This window comes from Galeopterus variegatus, unplaced genomic scaffold (assembly GCF_000696425.1).
Source record: "Galeopterus variegatus unplaced genomic scaffold, G_variegatus-3.0.2 Scaffold2503, whole genome shotgun sequence".
NCBI classification, from domain to species: domain Eukaryota; kingdom Metazoa; phylum Chordata; class Mammalia; order Dermoptera; family Cynocephalidae; genus Galeopterus; species Galeopterus variegatus.
Window position 1 is genome coordinate 112,102 of NW_007728614.1, and position 24,984 is coordinate 137,085.

The window sequence follows — 24,984 nt, forward strand, 5'->3', positions numbered from 1 at the left end:
ATCTTTGTTTAGGTGTGACAGAAATAATTGTTCTTTAGGATACCTAGCTAGCTGTGTGCTTTAGATAAGATACTTTCTCAGGTGCAGTTAACAATGTTAAAAAAACCCCGTTGCTTAAATAATGAAGACATTTATTATCTCACATGAGTTTTGGAGTGAAGTGATTCCTGGGTTGGCTAGTTCAGTAGGCCAACTGTCGGTGTTCTGGCTTATTTTCTCTTTCTTCCATCATGCCCCGTTGCTTAAATAATGAAGACATTTATTATCTCACATGAGTTTTGGAGTGAAGTGATTCCTGAGTTGGCTAGTTCAGTAGGCCAACTGTCGGTGTTCTGGCTTATTTTCTCTTTCTTCCATCATGGCCACAGATGGCTGCATTAGGTCTAAGCATCATATTCTTATACAACAAAATTCAAAAGCAAGAGGAAAGAGCAGGACCTTCTCCACCAGTCTCTCTCTTTCATCTAAGTAGAAAGTCTTTCCCAGATGGCAGACTTTCCCTTATGTCTCATTAGCTAGAACAGGTTACATACCCAATCCTGAATCACTTACTGATAAAAAGAAATGAGATTCCCATGATTGGCTTAGAAAAATGTTGGTTCATCCCGTGGAACTGGAGGAGGGACCCACCTATCTGATCCTATTGATGTCTCTTATTAAATAACATCTATATTTTGTCATCACAAGGGAGGGAGTCTGATGGGTAGGCAAACATTAGTATATACCATACTATAGTAATATAGTTATGTTGTGACATTTTCTATATATTACATAAGAGGTATTTCTGTGCAAAAAATGAAACTGTTGTATTTTAGCCTTTAAAAGAGAGAAGCATGTTCATTTGATAAGCATGTTATCCTCTAAATGCTACTTTTTTGGCTTTTAATCTGTTCATTGCTTACTATACTTATTTTTCTGTTAGGTATAGTCATTGTTTATTTCCTTCTGATATTAAACTCCACAGTGATATTGCATGGTTTTGCCAGTAGTTTCTGATTCTTTTAGATTAACTGGTACTTGTTCCTCCAGGTGGATTCTCCACAGTTTTCCTGGTGCGGACTCATAGTGGAGTCCGATGTGCATTGAAGCGAATGTATGTCAATAACATGCCAGACCTCAACATTTGTAAAAGGGAAATTACCATAATGGTAAGTGAAAGAGTAATTCTGTTTTAGAAATTTGGTGTATTTTCTTTTAGTTTTGTACTGTAACATTAACCAGCTTTTAGGCAAGCTGCTTATTGGTTTATACATATTTAGAAAACCTTTGAAGATCATTAAATTGGAAAATTATCTGGGAATTTGTAGTATAGTCATCCCATAGTACCCGAGGGGGATTGATTCCAGGACCCCCCTCCTCTCCGTCCCCTGCCTCACAGATAACAAAATCTTCAGATGTTCAAATCCCTGATATAAAACGGCATAGTATTTGCATATAACCTATGCATATTCTCCCATATTTTCCCTCCCTCCCTTATCTTCCTTCCATTTATTTGTTTTTTGGTGACTGGCTGGTATGGGGATCTAAACCATTGATCTTGGTATTATAACACCATGCTCTAACAAACTGAGCTGACAGGCCAGTCTCTTCTATATACTTTAAATCATCTCTGGATTACTAATGCAATATAAATGCTATATATATATATATATATATATATATATATATATAGTTATACTGTATTTTTTTATTGTCTTGCTGTTTAAAATTTTTTTTTATTTTTTGCAAATGTTTTTGATTCGTGGTTGGTTGAATCTTCAGATGTGGAAGGCCAACTGTACATTCCGTATAGCCATATTTAGGACTAAATACAGCCAACCCATTCCCCTCTCTTTTCCTTTCTTCTCTACTGTAGGTTCAACAGGCAAGCTACTCTACTTTCTTTTTTTTCATTTCTTAAATAAATTTTAAGTATAGCATATTTTGAGGATACAAAAATTTAGAGAGTTATATCATAAACACCAAGTTTACCAACTATCCAGCTTAAGAAATAAAATCTTACTGATCCTGTTGAAGCCGTCTGTGTATTCCTACCCACTGGTATCCCTGTACTGTTCTCATCCAAAAAGAAACTACTCTCCTGAATTTGGTGTTTTATCATTCCTGTGCATGTTTTTACATTCATTGTATGGTGTGTGTATTTACAAACAACAATTAGATTTGCTTTTTATTTTTAAAATCATGCTGTAAACTTGATTGTTTTTCTTGTGAACTCTGCGTTTTATGGAAAGGTACCCTTCATCAAAGGAAAATTTCTTTTTAAATATTAGGAAAAGTAAAAAATATTTTAATAGGCCATAAACCTTAAGCAACTCTGAATTAGACTGAGCAGTTAAAAAATAATTACAAAATGAATTTTCCTTCTTTTCCAGGGTTGCATATTCTCAGTGCTCTGGATGGTTTCTTATTCTTGTTTTTATTCTCACCCCCACTCCCTTTTTTCTTCCTCCTCTCTCTCTCTTCTTCCCCTCCTCCATTGTTTATCAAGTGCTTATTTATACAGTCATGCTTCACTTAATGACCGGGATATGTTCTGAGAAACGTGGTGTTAGGCAATTTCATCATGCAAAAGTGTATTTTGAGAGGGAACAGTATGAATTTTCCTATTATCTATACTGCTTTCTAGTTGCATGAGCATAGCCCGTCTAGTTATGTTACTAAGTCTTTGCCTTTCCTAATCTGTTAAATAGGGATAGAATAATACCATCCCCAAAAGTTATGAAAATTAAATTATAGGTACAGATTGTGCATGGCACTCAGTAAGTACTCAATGAGTGTTAGCTGTTAAGTATTATTTTGTTATGGGGATGGATAGGAATCATTTAAAAATACACAAGAATTTTAAAGTAGGCATCAACCCTTTCACTTGGGATCAGACCTAATGTTTCAGATGCTTGGCTTTCTATCTTAAAAGTCTGAGTTACCTTTGGGAAGGTAAGCTAGACTGTCCTCCTCAACATATTTTGCAGTGATTTGCTTACACCAGCATCACCACAAACACGTGAGGAATGCACTGTGTTAGGATAGCTATGATGTCACTAGGGATAGGAATTTTTCTGCTCTGTTATAATCTTATGGGGCTACTGTTCTATATGTGGTCCGCCATTGACTAAAATGTCATTGAGACATGTCTCTCCCTCTCCCTCCCTCCCTCCCTCTCTCTCTCTCTCTCTCTCTCTCTCTCTCTCTCTCTCTATATATATATATATATATAAGAGTACTTCAAAAAAATTGTGGAAAAGTAGAATTAAAAGATAATATGAATCTTGCCATGAGTTTTTGAAATACCCTCATGTTCTGTCTATATAAATGACACACACATAAATATTTTAAGTTTTTTATTGAGGTGAAATTCACGTAAAATTAACCATATAAAAATGAACAGTTGAGTGGCATTTAGTACATTCACAGTGTTTGCAACCACCACCTCTGTCTAGTTACAAAACCTTTTCAATAGGCCGGCCCGTGGCTCACTCGGTAGAGTGCGGTGCTGATAACACCAAGGCCACGGGTTCGGATCCTATATGGGGATGGGGGGTTTGCTCACTGGCTGAGCGTGATGCTGACAACACCAAGCCAAGGGTTGAGATCCCCTTACCGGTCATCTTTAAAAAAACAAACAAACAAAAAAAAACCTTTTCATTACCACACAAGGAAACGCCTATCCATTGAGCAGTTGCTCGCCATTCCCCACTTTCCCCAGCTCCTGGTAACTACTCATCTGTGTTATGTCTCTATGGATTTATCTATTCTGGATATTCCTAGAAATGTAGTTGTTCAATATGTGACCTTCTGTGTCCTTTCACTTAGCTTAATGTTTTTGAGGTTAACCCATATTGTAGTAGCATGTATTAACACCTCATTTCTTTTTATAGGTGAATAATATTGTATGTATACAGTCTGTATATATATCACAGTTTGTCCATTCACCTGTTGATGGGACTTTTTAAAAACTACCTGATGGACATTTGGGCTGTTCCTACCTTTTGGCTATTGTGAATAGTGCTGCTGCTAATATGTGTGTACATGTATTTGTTTGAGTACCTGGCTTCAGTTTTTTCGGGTTTATTAGTCTGTTTCTGTTGCTTATAACAAAATACCTGGAACTGGGTGATTTATAAAGAAAAACAAAATTTATTGCTTAAAGTTTCTGAGGCTCAGAATTCCAAAGTCCACTGACGGTAGTGACAGTGACCTGGGGTCTCACATTGCAAGACGATGGAAGCAGAGAGAGAGAGACAGACTCTCCTATCTCTTCTTCTAAAACCCTCAGAACCATGCCACTGACTAGCATTTTTTTTTTTTTTTTTTTTTTTTTTTTTTTTGAACTATAAGAGGATAACTTTGTGTTGTCTTCAGTCACCAATTTTGTGGTAATTTGCTATAGCTGTCATAGAAAACTAATACATGTTGAGAGTCGGCAGACACCAAAAACAGATATAGAATGCCCCCACTCCCACCTCCCCGGAGAGACTCAGACTCTGTAATTATCAAACACTTAACATTTTTTTTTTTTGTCTTTTGTCTTTTTCCGTGTCCGGCAACGGATCGCAACCCTCAGTGTTGCCCCCGTACCGGACCGGGGACCGGCAACGGGATCGCAACCCTCGGCGTTGCTCCCGCGCCTCGCTCAGCCAGTGAGCGGGAACCGGTCTGTATGTGGGATCCGAACCCTCGGGCGGGAGCGCCGCCGCGCTTCCCAAGCGGCGCACTATCCAGTGCGCCACCGGGCCGGCCCATGACTAGCATTTTTAATTCATTCACTATGGTATGGTCCTACAATCCAATCACCTTCCCAAGGCCCCACCTTTCAATTACCGTAATAGGATTTCCCACCCTCTTTATAGTCACAGTGGGGGCCAAGTTTCTAATACATAAAACTTGGGGGACACAATTCAAGCTTCCGTGCATTTTGAGGGGACATAATTCAACTGCATTGGGTATGTACCTTAGGAGTGGAATTGCTGGGTCATATGGTAGTTCTGTGTTTAACTTTTTGAGGAATCACCGAACTGTTTTCCACAGCAGCTGAACTATTTTTCGTTTCCACAGCAATGTATTTTTCCATGGCCTTGCCAATACTAATTAATGTCCGTCCTACTTATCCAGCTACTAAGAGAGGGATTTCTTATTTTGTTTCAATATCTTTACCAACACACAAATTATAGTCTCTTTTGTTCAAAGATAAGTGCATTACTACAATCTGACTTTTCTGAATTTTGCTTTTATTGTCCCTATTCCTCAGCTAGATTAGAGATGATCAGATCAGGCTTTGAGAGTTACTTTTTTTTTTTTTTAGATAAGGCTATTAGCTAAAAGTTTGAAAAGATTTACCCCAAGATAATGGTGAAACTTAGACTAAATTCTCTAACTTGAGCCCAGATATTGTATTACTGTGATGTAATTCTATTTCAATAGAATTTGTATAATTTGAGATGTATAAAATATGAGCAGCATCAGCACTCAAATTTTGTGTATATGAACAAGATATTATAGGATGATTAACTCTTTAGAGTGGTGGTCTTTCAGCTTTTTTGATGACCCACCCCATTATGTATATTTATTTATAAATTATTTACATGTTCAGTGGCCATTAGCCCTTATTTCAAATTACATTGCGTAGTTAAAACTAGGTTTATTATTAGTGATAGTGAATATAAATTTATTTTGAATAGCATGCTTAATAATTGTTTCAAAATTTCTGGGTAGACTTGATTAGATTGTTATTTGTAACTTTATTATATGCTTATGACTCTTGTACCAGGAGCAAAAGTTTCAGATTTGCCATTTTAAAAATTATTTCCTTGTACTCATATTATTAGTGTTATCTTTGATCTGTGGTTTCTTATCAGAAATCTTTTTAGACACTTGTTCATTTCTTAAGTTGTCTAGTTAAAAGTACCTGTATCCATAAGTACATGTAATAACTACACATAAATTGCAGTATGTTTCAGGCAAAACAAATGAGAGTATAATTGTTCGTTCATAAATATTAGAGCTTAAGTCCTTTAATTTTTTAGAAAAAAAAATAAGTAAAAGTTCTGATATTTTATTCTTGGGTTCCAAAGGACTATCTTTGTACACTTGCTTTTAGAGACTATTACTTTTTAGTGAACCATCTTTCTAGTTGAATTTAAAAACAAATATTAATTGATGTTTGTTAGAAAATGACAGTCATATGCAGGTAAGTTTTCCATTGAAACCATGAAGCCTTTGGTTGGTTGAAATATGTCAGATTTCGTACTAATATCTAATTTTTACTTTTTGAAATTCTTTAAATACATTAATTTAGGCTTCAAAACATTGCTAACAATACAGCTTTAAAATGTGTATTTTCTAATTTTTAAAATTTTGTTTCTTTTTTTACAGAAAGAGCTGTCTGGTCACAAAAATATTGTGGGTTATTTGGACTGTGCTGTTAATTCCATTAGTGATAATGTATGGGAAGTGCTCATCTTAATGGAATATTGTCGATGTAAGTAACTATCTTTCTGCATTTGTATTACACTAATAATCTCTCTCTTACATGGGTTACTAGGTGTCTTGGTTTCTTCCAGGGCAGCTGTTAACTTGTTTTAGACACTTATTATTGCAATCTCAGATTTAATTATCTAATTAGGAATGCTGTTAAAAAATTATTTAAAATCTAGTCAATAGTTGCTGCAGTTATGATATAAGCATATAAATGGAGAATTGCTCCTGGGTTTTAAACAGGAAACCTAAGCAGGTAAAGAGTTACACTTCTTGCTCTCTCTACAATTCTTTTATAATTGAACCAAGAAGAACATAATATGTCAATATTACAATTGTAAGATTTGTCCAGCACTCTACCATGTTATCATAAACATATAAAGTTTAACAAATTTAGAGATTCATTTTGATCTATAATCTTTATAAGCCTATATTATGTGGTCTTTTGGGGTTCTTTTGTAAATATGAGAATATAGAAAACCACATTTTATTTGGACCTAATGTGATATTTTTGAAGAACTACTTCAAAAAGTTCATGGAAAGATTCCTATCATCTTTCAGTTCTATTTTTCTGTGAAGTACCCTCATGTAGCATGCCTTAATAATAATAATTATAAAAAAAATCCCTGACATTAAAATTTTTAATGTGTAGGAAAGGGGCAATTAATCCATTTCCTACAAACTTTTTAAAATCAGGCTGTATCTGGCAAATTGGATTCTAGGGAGGTCTGGTTTATATTTAGATTCTCTAAGACAGTTAGGATTGTTAATTATCATATCAGGAAATCTTGTGGTTTCCTGAAGGTTGGAGGAGAATGATGATGATGGTGGTGGCGATGATGGAGAAAATACGACTTCATTTACTCCAGTTTTGTAAGGAGGGAAGAAAGAGAAAAATAAAGTGAATCAGTGTTATAATATCTATTGTGATGTATTTGTAACTTCTTTTTATATATAATATTAAAAAATAGATGTTTCTTATTTTTTTCCTCTATATCTTATCTACTGCAAAGCACTGATTTCTTTTAGAAGGTACTGATTTTTTTCTGTGCCATTTTTATGAATTCTAGTGTTTATGATGCTAATTCTTAGCTGGATTAGAATTTAATAATAGCCCTTGGCTACTTGTAACTTTTTTAAGATAATTGAATCAACTATAATCATAATCCCGCATGAGATTGTTACCCAGACGACATTTTAAAAAAAGAAGTCAAATGAGCTTCAGTTTTTAGAGGCATATTTTATTTCTTTTACTTTTATTAATTGACGTGTAATAATTATACATATTTATGGGGTATAGAGTAATATTTCAATACTAGTATACTCTGTGGTGATCAAATCAACTAATTAGCATAGCCATCACTACAAACATTTATCATTTCTTTGTAATGACATTTGTAGTCTTCTCTTTTAGCCATTTGAAAATATACAATAAATTATTGTTAGTCATATACACCTAGCACTACTATCAAATAGTAGAACTTATTCTGCCTGTCCATATGTAGGCAAAGTTTATTTTAAAGTAGAAGAATGACCTGAGCTGTATTTAGAGGAAGACCTTCTTTTGTTTTTAAAAATGTTTAGAAATACTTGTTTGGCATTTGAATTGCCAAGCTTTGTTTTATATGAAATTTTAAATTTTTATCAAAGTAATTTATGTATATAGTTTAAAAAGTTAAATACTAAGGTGTGGCTAAATCAGTACCTTCTTGCGCTATCCTTTCCTCAGAGGTAGTCACTTTAAAATACTTGAGCTATATCTGCTGATATATACATTTATATATTTTCTTTTTTTTTGTTGGGGGGTGCAGCTGGCTGGTAAGGGGATCTGAATCGTTGGCTTTGGTGTTACCAGCACCACACTCTCCCAAGTGACCTAACTGGCTAACCCCTTCTCATATTTACTTCCTTATTTCTATGCTGCATCATATAAGAGAGTCAGTGTGAGATCCTGAGAGTATGAAAGAGAGGGAACTTAGAAAATCAAGGAAAATATGTGAGTATGGGCATGAGGAGGCTGTTGAAGGAAAGTTTGCTAGTACTATTCTTGATTTTGTGTTTTAGATAATTGTCTTCAAACAAAGGGTAAGTATTTTACTCCCAGTGTAGTGTATTCTCAGTTTTTGGACTAAGTCAGTGTTTACGTTATTTTGTTTGCCATTTAATAGTGACATGTAATAATCTTTAATTGCATTTTCTTTCTTCTTTTTGTTTTTCCTGGAGTTAGGAAAAACTCATTTTTCATTTGCCTAATTTTCTTCATGTATATTAGTATTTTTATCCTGATTTTCCCAATAGAAGTGCAGATCTTTATGCAATATGTTTAAACATCTTAATATTTGTGCCAGTTTTATTTTTTTCCCCCTTGGAAACATTCCTTGGGGAGGCTTCGGTCCTCCTGCTTAATTTTGAACAGCATTTAGTTGTCATTCTGAGAGTTCTCTTTGCCTCCCTTCTATCTTAGATTCCCTGCTATTTATGCCTCCCTCTTGTTTTTAGTCCTTCATTTGGAAGAGTACGTTTTTCAGTAGCTTTCTGATGCAGATTTATGGGAAGAAACATCTTTGAAACCTTGCATATATAAAAATACCTTTATTCTACACCTGCATTTGATTGTTAATTTGGCTGGCTAAAAGATTTTAGCTTAGAAATAATTTTGATCTGATATTTTGAAGGCATTATTCCATTTTTGCCTAGGGTTGTTATTGAGAAATCTAATGTTATTATGATTCCTTAATTTTTTTTATGTGACGTCTTTTCTTTATAGACATTTCTAGTTAGGATCTTTGATTTATTTTCAGCATATTGAAATTTCAAGGTATGTGTGCCTTAGTATGGGTCTTTTCTGGTATCTTTTTGTGTGGGGCACTCACCTTTATTCTCTTCTGTTTCTTCTGGTCTGTCTTTCTGGACTTCTCATTTTTAGAATGTTTTTCTTCCTAGATTGATCAATTATCTGATTTTCTTTTCTTTCTCATTTTCCTTATCTTTTTATTGTACTTTTGTTGGGAGCATTTCTTTTTCTTTTTTTTCTTTTTTGCGACCAGTAAGGGGATCACAACCCTTGGCTTGGTGTCGCCCGCACTGCGCTCAGCCAGTGAGCGCACTGGCCATCCCTATATAGGATTCGAACCCGCGGCAGGAGCGCCGCTGCGCTCCCAGCGCTGCACTCTCCCGAGTGAGCCACAGGGTCTGCCCAGCATTTCTTAACTATATCTTTTAGCTCTGCTATGGAATTTTGTGTCTTTGCTATTTTATTTTTAATTTCTAAGAACTCTTATTTGGTATCTCAGTGTTAAAGTACACCTTGCTTTTGTTTTAGGTGCAAATCTTTTGTTTGTGAATATTAATTTCACATTTTAAAAAATATTTTTCTTTGTATTTTTATTTTTCTGATTTTTTTTCCTATTGTGATTATGCTTTCTCTTTTATGTTAAAAGTTTTCTTCAAGTGGTTCACCAGCTAACTTTACTACACGTATTACAGATCAGAATGTACCCTCTGAGTGGGCAGTTACTTCTTAAGAAATTCAGAGGGCCTGAACAGTGTATGTTCAGTTCCTTTTCTCAGGTGAATCAATGAGATAAATTCCTTTTTCTCCTGTGGGAGGGGCAGAGAATGGGAGAGTAAATACCTTCCTCTTACTTCCTCTGTAAAAGCTAATTGTATTATATAAAATTGTTTAAGAATTAAGACACTTTTGTAAGCGAACCAATGTAATATATATAGTTCAGGTACATTGATTTTGATTATGTAGAGATAAAGCTATATTGAAAATAGAAGAATGTGTTATAGCTGACATTTTCCTATGTGGTTTCAGGTATTCAGTGTTTACAGTCAGTTTTTGTCAAGTGTGAAGTATCATTTTTTTCCTCCGTGAATTCATGGTTCGGTATCACTTAATTTGCTAATATTCTGATATATAAATTAAAGAGAGATTATGTACTTTAGGTGTCAAACTTCTAGAAATCAGTGTTAGTATTTTGAGTACATTTCTATTATTTTTCGAGTAATTTGTGAATTTTTAATATCTATTTTTAAGAGGTGTTCTATGTAAGTTTCCATGGATTATATATGTTAGCTTTTGCTTACTAACAAAACATCTCAAAACTCCATAGCACAAAACAGCAGTCATTTATTATGGCTATGTATCTGTGGGACAAGCTGCTTTCAACTGAGCGTGGTGGGGCGCCACTGCTGATTTTGGCCAGGTTTGTTCCCTCGCTAGGGGATTAGCTGGGATTACCCTGAGTAGCTCTACTTCACATGGCCTTCATCCTCTTTCTGGAACAAGCAAGTTATCCTGGGGATGATTTTCTCATAGAGATGGTGGAAACATAAGAGGGCAAATAAAACCATATGAGGCCTCTTAAGGCCTAGGCACACTGCCACTTCTGCCTTTTTCTGTTGGGCAAAGCAAATCATATGATTGACACCAAATAAAAGAGTAGGAATTTTTTTTTATCCCATTTATTGGGAGGAACTGCAAAATTACATGGAAAAGGGCATGGAAAAAGGGAGAGTTGAAGATCTGGGGCCAGTGATGCAATCAATTACACTTAGGCCTGATTTGACACATTCTCCTCCTGATTTCCTTTACCAATTTAAATTTAGGTTTCTTATTTTAAGTTCTCTCATGTTCTTATAGTTTTTATAAATAATTATGATTATTTATTTGTGTGCTCATCTCTACCTTTAGGCTGTAATTCTATTATAATAGAAACTTTATTTTTATTTACTGGTATTTACCCAATAAATATCACATTTTTGTTTACTGGTATTTACCCAATAAATACACAGTGTTGAATAACTATTTCTTCAAAATCAAGTATGCTTTCAATTTTAAGGTACACACTGATTTCAGAGATGTTAAAATATTTTATGGCCAATAGCATGAACAGGACATTATCTGTCTTAAGGTGTTCTGATCTCAGAGATGTAAAATTTGAAAAAAATGTTTCACTGAATCAATACAATATGATAAAATAAGCATCTTTATGTGGCAATTATGAAAAAACCAGTTTTCCATTATTTGAGACCATAAAAGCATTTCTTAATTTCTATGTTTGTGATGGACTTTGTTTATTAAAAATATGACCTCTCAAAATTACTTTTGGTTAGCTGGACAGGTAGTGAATCAGATGAATAAGAAGCTGCAGACAGGTTTTACGGAATCAGAAGTGTTGCAAATATTCTGTGATACCTGTGAAGCTGTTGCAAGGTTGCATCAGTGTAAGACTCCGATAATTCACCGGGATCTGAAGGTAAGAACTTTAGAATACTTATGGATTAAGTAATACTTAATCTAAGTTTCAGACTTTGGAGTTAAAATGTTCTTGGACTGTCTTCATCTAAACTGATTTTTATTACTAGCCATGAGATTGGTCTCTCTGTTGCCTCCTATATTTCCTGAGGTTATGTGAAGACCGACTATAGATTTGAAGTTGTGCTTTACTTGGCCCTTAGGATTTCTAGCATGACTGTAGAGGTGGATTTTGTGCCCCCTACTCTGTATCACTATTTTACATAGTAGGCTTCTTTAAAAGGTTTCATTTGAACAAAAATGTGAATGTCACTGACATGGAGATCGAATGTCCCTGCACACTATTCTCTCCCAGTTCAGCATTCCTCCTATTTCCTGTCATCTATATTAAGCATCAGGGTGTGTTCAAGAGCTACTTGAACCTGGAGGAGACCATAAATAGGTCTTTTTTCTCATTTATTTATAATTTGCTATAGTTTTTTATAATTTAGTATAATTTGGTAGTGATTGTCTTTAAGATCACTTTATCTTACCTTCTTGTGGGCTCTTGACCTCTTGTATTTGGTACTTACTTGTTAAACTGGAAAAAATTCCCAAAGGGGATTGAACATTCCTAATATCATATTGCTAAAGATACCATTCAGAACTGTAGATGTCTTCTTTGATGTCCACAAATACTAAGATTACAAAAATCATTCTTTCTAAAATGCTTTGTGCCTACATATCCCCATGTCTGTCCTTTTCCCTGCTTCAAGTCTGCTAAGATTCACCTTCTCAATGAGTCATATCCTGAGCCACCTTATTTACAATTACAACTTAACATTCTTACTCTCTATCTGTTCTACCTTTTATTAGCACTTATCACATTCTAAGATATTTGCTTATGTATTAAGCCTATATTTATTTTCTGTCCTCTCTCACTAGAATGTAAGTTTCATGAGGGCAGGGACTTGTTTTTTTCTTTTTTGGTGATGTATCCAAGCATTTAGAACAGTGAGTGCCTGGGACATAGCAGAGTCTCAGTAGACATTTAATGAATGAATGAATCCCAATTCTGACTGATTATACAAACTTTTATAAAAGATGATTATAAAATGTTCTTAAGATAAAAAAGAATAGAAGATGCTACTTAGAATTTGGGTTGATAATCATGAAAGCATCATCCAGGGAAACCTATAGTAATAAGAGGGAAGTCAAGGCAGAATTGAAATGCATGACAGCAGGCCTCTGTCCCTTAATTTGGATAGCCAGTATAGTTTATCTCAGTTCTTTTGAATATGCAACTTCTACATTTCCCTAATAGTTTGGTATGACCTTTTTGTGCTATTATAGTTCATTAACTTTTTGCATACGAAGTTGATATTTTCAGCTGAGTCTTTATGATTTAAAATTGTGAAAATGCATAATTTTGTATAGTCCATCTCTTATATGTTCTTTTTATGTGTGTATTTATGTAAACATTTGTTTTAAGTAGATTTCTTGTATGAATATTTATTTTGTACAAATCTTTTTTTTATTTTAAATTATTCTCTTCCTTGGAGGGCGGGGGGATGTGAGTTGGCCAGTACAGGGATGGAATCCTGGACTTTGGTGTTACAAGCACCATGCTCTAACCAACTGAGCTAACCAGCCAGCCTCAAATCTTTTTAAAAGTAGGCTAAAATGAAATATAGAAGAAAAATTGTAAAGAAATTATAACATTAGTATTTTGACAGAAGGAAATGAATTACTCATCTAAGAGTATCATAAAAATAAAAGAGAGGGTGAAAAAACATGTAGTAATAATCATTTATTGAGTGCTTATGGCATTCCAGACACTGTTATAAGCACTTTGCATATTTTAACTCATTTAATTTTTTACAATTCCATGTAGTAGATATTATCTTCCCCATTTTATAGCTGCGGAAACTAAAGCACAGGAATGGTTAAGCAAATTGTCAAATGGTACACACATGCCAGTAAGTAGCAGTTTCGGCTTTGATATTCTACTATTCAAGAAATGTGTATGTAACTTGTTAATCTTAGTTACTACAACTCTGATCTCCTAGTTACTACAACTCTGATCTCCAAGTTAAGGCATAGAGTCAAATTTGTGTTTTTCAGAGTAGTAGTTTAAATAAAAATGGTACTAGGAGTTAATGAGAGGTAGAATTTAAATGATTTTCATTATTGTCTCTAGATAAGCTGAAGTATCTGACTGCTACTAGTTCTCTTTTATAAAAGCAGTTTTAGAGAGGATTTAGGGTTTGTTGGCTGCTGCATAAATCATTCTTGGGTGGGTGAAGCACTTCTCTGTTCTTAGTAAGAGAAGAAGTAGATATAGTAAAGTATATTTTTGCTCTGGTTCATTTGTCCTTCATAATTTGAGGTATCTTATGTCTCTCTATATATTTAAATGTGTACATATATATAAATATATATGGCACAGACCCTTCAATGTTCATTGTGTAAAAGCATGGTTGTAAAAAGGTAATTTTCACTTTGAAAATACTAATGATTTTCTTTTCTTAAGGTAGAAAATATTTTGTTGAATGATGGTGGAAACTATGTACTTTGTGACTTTGGCAGTGCCACTAATAAATTTCTTAATCCTCAAAAAGATGGAGTTAATACAGTAGAAGAAGAAATTAAAAAGTAAGTGTTTGTCTTTATTGCACTTTGTGTCATCGGAGTTTTAGATAACTTGAGTCTGTGACCAGCTCTGCTAACACAAATTTTAGATATTTGATTTATAGGTTTTTTCAAAATATTTCTATGCCATAGACATTTATTAATTCGTGTCTGTCATGGATGCAAGTTTTTCATCTACATTGTAAGTAGATTTATAAAGAAATTTGTTAAATAACCTATGATAATTAGTGGAATCATTTAAGCGAGTTTTAAGTGAGTATTGAGTTCAGTTAAACATCTTTGTTTTTACTGATACTGAAGATTTGTGTTTGTTAAGAAAAAAATTAATTTATCTGAAAACATTTGAGCTTTTACATATATAATATTAAGATTGACTTTTTAACATATTTAATTTTTTTAAGTATTTAATTTTTATGTTGGTTCTTTTTTTTACGTATTTAATATTAAGAAGACTGTATGAATTTAAAACTATGTGGGATACGAAAATGTAAAGACTGTATCAAGTCACTGTTACTTTGTGATGGTATACTGGAAAGCTCTCTGTTGGAAATATGTCATACCTGCTTTATGTTTTCTTAATCCTGTACTTTCCATGGTTGCTAGAGAAATTGTGAGAACATTTTCCTGACTATTCTGTTTTCTAGTTTTGGAACTGTAAATCCTTGATTATCTTAATAAAATGATACAGAATATAGAAAGATGTGTCAGATGAGGAATTTCTAAGCAGTTGCTTTTTCTAAGTTACCTTTCATCATTTTCTCACAATTCTTAATTGTTTAAGACTATCTAAGAGCTATCATTTGAACAGCGGTATTTTGAAATAACTCAAATAGAGCAGATATTACTCTGGCCCATTTGTATAATACATATTTCTACTCAGGAAATTTAGCCTATGATAATTATGTTAGATTCCATAAAACTGAACACTTCAGTAAACATAACAGTGTCCTGAAGAACACAATAATAATATTGAATTAGCTTCTTGGGGATATATGTATATATGTATTATTTTTAAAAAAATTACTGGATCATGATTTTTAGTTGCTGCTACAGAGTTCTGCTCAAGCAGCTCTGACCTGCTAGATGTTTTATTTCTTGCTGTTTCATTATGAGGTATAGTTAAGGTTCAGTTGAAATTCGCATTGGTGGTAACAGAAGCTCATGAAGGGTTCTTGTGCTTTGTGGCTCAGTTGAGGAGTTAATGGGCTAACCATTCATTAAGTTAACATCTATTTATTCAGGGCCTACACTTTTCTTAGTGCTAGAATATAATAGTGAACCAAAGTCCAGCCCTCATGTAGTTTATATTCTGGTTTTTTAAATCATTCCTCTGCAGTAGTATCATAAAAACTGTCTCACCAATCAGGGTAATTTGGAAAAACTGAGATGGTAGAATACTGAGTTTTAAAATACTTCTTATAAATTAAAATGTATAAATAATCAAAATGAATCTTAAATTATGCCATGATATAGGAAGCCCATCCATATTCTGATAATTACTGCTATGGGATTTGAGCAGTACTGAATTAAAATGTTCTGTACATAATAGATTTGGGTTTTTTGTATTGGTAAATATTTATTCACAGTATCTTTTAATTCCAAATAGCTCATGATGGCAATCCATATTAGAAGTGTACTTAATAAGTATAGTTAGAATTACAACAATTAGATTACTTTTAAAACAATTATAAAAACAAACTCAAAGGAGATTTACTACAGTGTTCAAAGATATATATTGGAGTCCATAAAAACAAACTCCTTAGTAAACATATAAATTTTTGAGAGGGTTGAAGTTTTACTTTTTTAAATTAATAGCCTAAAATATTTTGATAAAGAGACTATTATAGTCCAATTGTATTATTTCACATAAGAAATTCAAGGAATACTGCTTCTAATACATTGCTATTACTTAAGATTTTTTATAATCAATAAAGAAAATTAAGCTTTTATATCATTAGAGATGCTGTTGTAGTTGGTGACTAAAAATGTGTATTGGTGCTTTGTATTGTTTAATTCTTGATGGGTTTTTAATAAGCTTTTAAAAATAATATTATTTCTATATAAAGTTATTAAACCTAAAAGCTTTTTTGGTAGTTTTTTATTTAGAAAAAATGTATTGTCTGTTTGTTCTTTTCTTTCTTTTTTTTTTTTTAATATATCGCCACTCCATTCCACTCATTTACTGCCAGGTATACGACTTTGTCATACAGAGCCCCTGAAATGATCAACCTTTATGGAGGGAAACCCATCACCACCAAGGCTGATATCTGGGTAAGGCCAAGAAAGGCTGAAATTTGCTTTAACCAAATAAAAAATATCTGAGTTCAGTTAACTATTCCCCCTTCCCCTGCAAAAGGCATTTTTTTAGTAAGCAGAAGAGCTTCGTGTTTGGGAAACTAAAAATACTAGAACATTTTGTCTTCTCAGTCTTGAGATGGAAAGCTTATATGTCAAAAATCAAGTGAAGAACTTCTGTATAACTTTTTACCACAGTGGTTTTTGGTATTTAGATTATATATGAGTATTAACATTTTTTTTTTTTTTTTTTTGGAATTTTAGTTGATCACAAGACGGAAAGGCTATAGACATAACTCTTAAGTAATTACATGATAATTTTCTGGAGTATTTTTGGATCTTTTTAATGAAAACTGACATGAATAAACTTTTTTTTCTAATTATAAACATACCATTGACTGACTTTTGTATGCTGAAGTTCTTTATCATTCAGCATATATATCTGGATTGAATAGGTCATTTTTCTTGATTGTTGAACTTCATGTTAGAATGTCAACATCTCTTTAGAATTTATTTCATAAGTAAAATGTGTTTTTGGATGTATTTAATAAATTAGCAGAAGACTCTATCTTAAATGTGAATTCATTTAAATTCAACAATTATTTAGTCATATCAACCACTAGTGATCATAGTAGAATGGAAGAATGAAGTTCTTTGGAAATAGTTCTAGTGTTTACAAAAAAGTCAAATTTATTTTGTTTTTAAAACATGATGTTCTGAAAGTAGTCAAGCATATAATGTGTGAAACCAAATGAGTATCTCCTTGGTTTTCCTCTCCTGGCTATTTCCCTATTGGGGTTGGGGTGCCAAACGCAATCTTGAGACTAACATTCTTGCAAAGTAATAAAAAAAGAATATCTTTGATATCTTTTCTCCTGTCTACATAATATTTACATTTTCACCAGTGATCGTTGTGGTAGTTGAATTTTTTACTATGTACATGATTGAATCAAATTCCAAGTAAGTTTAATTTAGTTAATTTGATATTGTTTATAGATCACCAATTTGTATAACTCGAATTTGGTTTGGTTTCCTCAGCTTCAACATTTGACTCATTAAATGGCTTATAGTAAAGGTGACGGTTATGTATAATGTAGAAAGTAAATTGAATTGGATCTTGATTCATAAAATGAAGGTGTTAGAAGAGATGATTGTAGTGGTCTTTTCTGGCCTATTTTTGTGACTGCTATTGAATTCCATATTATCTTAAAAGAATATTTCAGCAGCAGATAAACAACAGGCATTATAGCTCCACTACTGTTTTGAGATCAGGGGTTGATTAAAAAAATTTTTTTCTCTAAGTACACAACTGTTATCCAATATTTTAACAAAAAAGAGGGGATCCTTTTGTTTTTGTTTATGTTTTCATCAGACTTAGTACGCATGCAAGGCAGCTTTCTAAGTTGTCAGTGATACTTTTAAAATTTATACTATTTATAGATTAGTATATGGGGTAGTGTTTGTATGGTGTTTAACTGAGTATAGTTGTGGGGTTACAAATAGATACTCAAATATTAAAAAAAGAAGAAAGAGGTAGAATTTTAATTTCCATGATGCCATTTTTGTGCTTGTTTTACTTAGCTCAAATGACACAGAAGTATGCTACAACATTTTAGGTGTGAATCCAAGAATATCTGGAAAAATTATTCAGTTGAAATTGGTCAACAATCATACTTTTGATCCTGCTTCAGGCTAGTACTTATTCAGAGAGTTATGATATTGAGGTTGAAGTATTTATTTTGCCCTTCATATTTTGGAAAAAATTTTTTTTTTTTGCTTGGAAGTTTCCATTGTGGGTTATTTTTATCCTGAAATCTAGGATGCTGATTTTATTAAAAACATTAGAAAGTTCAGTAAGAGATGCTTCATGTTACCTTTTTTATGAAGAAAACTGAAGATAGTGATACTCATCCTTTAAAATCTGGTCACTTGTTCCCTCCTTTTTCTTGAACAATTTTCATTGTTTGAAGTGGATGGAGAGGGAAAATGCCTTTGGTTTGAAAAAATTGGGACACCTCATTGTGTTCACATTATGTGAAGCAGAGTATTTAAGATTTATGTTTTTTAAATATACTGGCATTGCTAAAATTTTTATTTGGAAACCCTCACAATATTTACTCTGCACAAGACAAATTACTAAAGGTTTGATTGGCAAGATAAGATTGGCTGAAATGAAGATCCTCTTTTGCCGACACTGACATTTGGACAGTGGAAAGAAAGGTGTAATTTAATGCAGATAATGCACCATTAATAGTATTTTTTTTTTTTTTTTTGTCTTTTTCTGTGTCCGGCAATGGATCGCAACTCTCAGTGTCGCCCCCGTACCGGACCGGGACCGGCAACGGGATCGCAGCCCTCAGTGTTGCTCCCGCGCCTCGCTCAGCCAGTGAGCAGGAACCGGTCTGTATGTGGGATCCGAACCCTCGGTGGGAGCGCCGCCGTGCTTCCCAAGCGGCGCACTATAGCAGTGCGCCACCGGGCCGGCCCAATAGTATTTTTGTTTTAGTGCCATTAAGGGAGCCTTATGTTCAATTTGCTGAATATGTGCTGAAAATATCTTCCTTATAGAAAAAAGCATCATAAATCCTTTTTAAGGATATTGAACTGGTTATTTCTATTCAGAATCTTTACAATTTTGTTAGTCATGTAATAACCCTGTAATGTTTTTGAATTAATATATTGAAAATTGTAGAGCTCTTAAGCTTTTTTCTTTGGAAGACTACTATAATACTGAAAACAATGTGTTGTAAATTAATGTTATTGAACTCAAGGGTGTTTCTATATATTACTATGATCTACATAGCAGTAATAAAAGTTAGTGTACTTATTAGTCAGCTGTGTTTGCTAAGTTGATGTGTGGAGAAAATCCAAAAAAAGTCGATTTGCTAATTTTCAGATAGTGAGGCCAAATTCCAGTATTGCTGATATAATTGTGTACTACCTATTGGATAATTTTATACAATTTGTTTAGAATTGGAATTGCCTCTTATACTCTTAAGGATTGTAGGTAACACTTCTTGTGACAAAGTAATGGTTTCTTGAGCCAAAAATAATTTTTTAAAACTGCTTCTCAGGTTTCAGCTGTTAGCAGCTTAGCTAGAAATTCCCTATGCTACTTTTCTAGATGAAATTTGTGTTTTAGGGGGTTTTGCCTTCATTGACAGCAAGTAGATTTATTGCTGCTTTGAAGTTTATGAAGCCATGCAAGTTAAGCAGAGTCCTTCCTTTTTGAATTTTAATATAGATTACCTGGGTTACAAGTAGAATTAGTATAATATACAATAAAAATTATAGAATTATACACAGAAATAGCAAACTAATTTTCTATAGTATGAAATAATGATGTGTGCTTAGTAAATAATTAATAAAAATTTATTGATGGTTGTCTGGTTAGTTTAACTGTGCTGGCTAACTCAGATTTGGAATCCCAGGATTTTAGAACATATTTTATAGTGAATTTTTAAAAATGCTGTTAGAAGGAGCCTTGTGCTTACTTTGTTGGTTAAATGCTAGTTATGCACTAAATATATATAATATATATTATATCAAATGTATATATTAAGTGTATATAAATAAAAGTATGATTTTTTCCAAAAGGAACCAGGCACTTCTAATTTTAGTTATATCATTCATGATCTCTAGAGTGCTTTGATTCCATTAATTCAGCCAACTAGCCATATATGTGATTAAAAATATGGAAATTATAAAGTTAAATGTCTTTTCAAAAGTTAAACATATTTGTTTAAGCAATAATTTGTGAAAGGACTGATCTAGTATAGAAACATTAGGGTTTTGTTTTTTTAATAACATAATTAGTTTTTGGTTTTGGGCTGTTTTTATGTCTGTGGTAAAGTTGATTACTTGAACTCTGATGATATTCATGTTTCTTTGTTTTACAGGCACTGGGATGTTTACTCTATAAACTTTGTTTCTTCACTCTTCCTTTTGGTGAGAGTCAGGTTGCCATCTGTGATGGCAGCTTCACCATCCCAGACAATTCTCGTTACTCCCATAACATACATTGCTTAATAAGTAAGTACTTGGAAAAATGTATGAAAAAATTGTAAGATACTGTATGTAGGGCCTATTTATATCCCGTTACTTGAGATTAGTCTTTTCATTTCACTATTACAATTTTGTGAAACTGTAGTAAAGAAAAAACATTTTAAAAGGTATTCATAAGACTTTTATAAGAATGAAAGCAACCTAACTACTGATTAATACATGGATATTTTTAAGCCCCTAGGTAAGATTTAGTAGCACACACCAAGTTGTAATGTCAGATGGGGTAGTCTGACAGGCCCTAGATTCCAAATGAATGTAGTTGACCCTTAACAACCCCGGGGGTTACGGGTTCTGACCTCCCTCACAGTGGAAAATTGAAAATTCATCTGTAACTTTCTCCACATTGTTACTTAAGTAAAGTAACTTAAGTAGTTAAGTACTTAAATAGGTAGGTACTTGAGTAGTTGGCCTTCTGGAGCTCATGCACACAGCCCTCCCTCTATTTTGGGGGTTCCGTACATATAGGTAAACCCTCGTAGTTCAAACCCATGTTGTTCAGTTGTCAACTTTACTTCAGTTTTTCTTCCATCTTCTTTTAAGATTTCCTTTTTTCCCCATTTTGATATATGTACATGATAAAATTTCTGAAAAAGGTGATTTCAGGGGAGGGATGTCAGATATTAAAATATTTTAGGAAGCTGCAGTATTTAAACAGCACCTCACTACTGTTTCAATTAAAGTGTTCTAATATATTTACTTTGTTTTCTGCATTTTAAATACCTCCCGTTGTAGCCTCCAGATCAGTGAAACACAAAAAAGAATCAATTTAAATATATAATATTTAAATATATATATTTGATGTTTGTATAATAAAGGTGGCACTTTAACTCAGTGGGGAAAAAAAGATGGAAATAGAAAAATTTCTTAGCCATTTGTGGAGAGAAAATAAGGCTGGATCTCTACCTCATTCTTTATGCTAACATTTCTGGTAAATCAAAGATTTAAATGTGAAAGACAAAACATAAGTGTACTTGAAGAAAATCGGTATGAATTTATTTATGAGACTAGAATGTGGAATTTGTCAGCTAGACATTAAATCCCAGGAACTATAAAAGAAAAGATTAATCCATTGACATATAACTTTAAACCATAAAAAGTCCCCTCCCCCAAACTCATGAACCCCAGCAAAAAGTCAAATAATAAATTGGAAATAATAATCCTTACTCATTTGACAAATGGCTGACTTTTACAAAGATGAGGCTTTTGGAGATCAAAAGGAAAAGTGTAAACACTCCCCCCAAAAGGCCAAAAATGGCCGAAAGAAAAAGGAGTAAAAAAATCTCGTTTCACTTTGCAGACTTATCACTTAAAGTGCAATCATTTATTTCTTTAACGTCGATTTGCTCATACACATTAGAAATTGGAGAGTTATGTCAGTTTAATACAAAAATTACATTGCGTAACGTGGAATGTTTTTCCTAGGCAAGGGAACCATAATAATGGGGTGGGGGAGGTGGTGGTATAAGTTTCAAGGGAAAGAAAATAGCCTAAAGCTTGGCTGCTACACTGCCCCATGAACACTTTTAGCTCTATTTTGAGAGCATTAAATGAGTGCTTGTATCAGGGGTGTTCTCCCCAGAGAACTCTACCTCTCAGTTTTTTGTAGTTCCCAGTGGCTGTCTGCTTAATAGCCTACGAGTTCCACTTTTATCTTCATTGTTTGAGCACCTCCAGCATAGTTTTGATGTCTTTTTACATCCATGTGGTAGCCTACTTCTGAGTTACTTACTTTTTTTTAGTTTTTGTCAGTGCTCTGGTGACAAAATGGTATAGTTTTCAAATAAATGGTCTGTCCCAACTCTGTTTTTCCCATGATTCCTGTTATTTTGGTGTGCCATTTTGCAGAGTGTGGGGTTTTTTTTGAAAAGAGCAAACATATGTGAATAAACATGAGACCCTTAACCTTCTCTGTCTTATCTAGTTGCTTTCCGCTTCATTGTCCAAAATTTAGGGCATCATAAGCATGAAGTAACTCTGATTAATTGGAATGCTCAAAGAATAGATTGAGGTATTTGGCTGTTGTTTGTTCTACTAATTGAAGTTTAACCTTCTATTGCAGCCCTTTAACACTATTTTGTTGCTAACTATAATGTTTTAGTCATAATTGAATCTAGGATTTTATTGGGGGATGTTGCAGTGTCTTAGAGACTCTGAATATTATCATCAAACAGTACTGAATGAGAGACTGGGCAATATTTAATTGTGATTTACTTTTCTTACAATAAGAAGATCTTACTTTCTTAAGGTTAGGTTTTTTTTCCCCTTCTATGTATGTGTTAGTGGATGTGTGTTTTTTGTGTAATGGGAAGGTGGAAAAGGTAAATACTGTTAAATAATTTTAGGATCTAACTGGGCTGTAGTTAGTTGATGCTTAAAGGTACATCATATACTTTCTTTATTTGCAAATAAATGTGCAGATTTTAGTTTTTATCATTGCTAGTATAAATTTGAACATGTATTAATGTCTTTGAACTTACTTCTGAGAGCTAGGCAGAAATAAAAATGGTTGAATAAAATAAAAGCATTCAAGTAAATCTGGAATTAGAGCAATCCTAATATTTTGCCTCCTGTCAAGGGGTTTTATGGACTTAAGTATTGTCTTGAGTAGTAAAATCTTAGTAGAAATTTTTAAAACCAAAATATACTTATTTACAATGTAATGTGTTTTTTTTTTAGAAAACATTTAGATTCTTTGTAATTTTATTCTTTACATTTTTGCCATGTAGCCTTGCCCTGTCTGCCAACATTCTATTTAGGTATCTCTGTGTTTATAGTGTATAATTAGTGATTTACATTGTTTTTATTTTTATTTATTTATTTATTTATGGTAGCAGGCCAGTATAGGGAACTGAACCTTTGACCTTGGTGTTACAAGGCTGCACTCTAACCAACTGTGCTAACTGGCCAGCCACACGTTGTTTTTAAATAAATTCTTCATTTAGAAAGCCAGGAATTGTTCTGCTATGCTCATAGTTTTTAAATGTGGAACTTTATATTGCTAATTGTCTATTCATGCAACATAGTTTTTCCTACATATTAATATAAGATAAAGCATAAAAATACATGTCTTTTTAGTATTAATTATAATACTAATGCTGTATGCATCCATTTTCTGTCACTGAGAATTTAAAAAAATGAAACAGCCAAGGCATTTTTGATAAAACTGTGTGATTGTGGTAACCTAGGTATTTGAATGTACTTTTGATTATCAGTAATCTAGGTCAGGGGTGATTATTATTACCTACTGTCCATAAAGCTCAGTTTAACTATTAATTTCATCTATCTTTCCTGTAGACTTTTCCTCTTTAAAGCAGCAGAGTCAATTATTTAGAATTTATTTGTTAGCTTCTGCTAACTTTCCCAACAGACAAGTACTGGGGCTGGGGGGCTAGAAGAGGGTGAAGAGAGAAGTGCTTTCCATTTCTGGATCTGAGAGTTAAAAGAACTTAGAGGACATTTAGAGGAGAATGAGAAGTGTAACTAACAGGATTACTGTAGTTATGAAGAATGAACAGAAGGCTGGCTGCCTCATTTTTCTTTTAGCTCCTGTGTTATAAGGTAGTTAAGGAACACATTGTGGAGATTAGGAGCAAGGCCTCCAGAGCCAAACAGCCTTGAATTTCATTTGCTGTGTTATTTATTGGGTAAGGAACATTGGGCACCTTCGCTTATCTCAGTCTCTCCATTTCTAAAATGGTCATATTAAAAGTACCTACCTTTTAGGATTGTTGTGAAAATTAAATGAATTATGAAAAGTGCTTCTTAGCATGCTTTAAGTGCTCAGTAAGAGATAGCCATTAATACTACTGCTGTAATAACTACCACTACAACTACTATTAATATCATTATTATAATTCTTCCTGAGCTAACCTAATTTCTGATTTTTTGGGTAAGGGGCGAGACATCTGCTGTCAGATACCCACCCATTAGGGTATACTTTCCCTGAAGAGATTTCTTTGGATGCTTTGAAGCAGAACTTGGTTTTGTGGATTAGCAGTTTATCTGCCAGAGGCTTACCATAAGTTATCATATATTGCAGAATATACTGTCAGATATAACTACTGAGATTATTTTTCTCACTTCGTTATTTTGTGTTGTAATGTAGTGATTTATAATGAACACCAGGGAAAAGCTTTTTTTTTCCTTGCTTTGGTGCATACTCGCTTAGTACTGTTTTATGGTTTCTTTGTCTTAACTCTTAGTGGCTCATTTATTGGGGTTAAATTTATTTTAATGCCTATTTTGTGGGAAATCAGGAA

The 24,984-nt window shown here is 33.4% G+C and overlaps 1 protein-coding gene across 1 annotated transcript in view; it reads left to right on the top strand.

The window, feature by feature from the left end:
- BMP2K (BMP2 inducible kinase) overlaps nucleotides 1-24,984 on the top strand; it is a 135,412-nt gene that overhangs the window by 49,495 nt on the left and 60,933 nt on the right. The window contains exons 2-7 of the mRNA XM_008582009.1: nucleotides 1,030-1,148; nucleotides 6,370-6,475; nucleotides 11,593-11,735; nucleotides 14,247-14,368; nucleotides 16,555-16,636; nucleotides 20,560-20,692. Coding sequence (XP_008580231.1) covers nucleotides 1,092-1,148; nucleotides 6,370-6,475; nucleotides 11,593-11,735; nucleotides 14,247-14,368; nucleotides 16,555-16,636; nucleotides 20,560-20,692 — 643 coding nt within the window. The 5' untranslated portion in view covers nucleotides 1,030-1,091. The remainder of the gene's footprint in view (nucleotides 1-1,029; nucleotides 1,149-6,369; nucleotides 6,476-11,592; nucleotides 11,736-14,246; nucleotides 14,369-16,554; nucleotides 16,637-20,559; nucleotides 20,693-24,984) is intronic.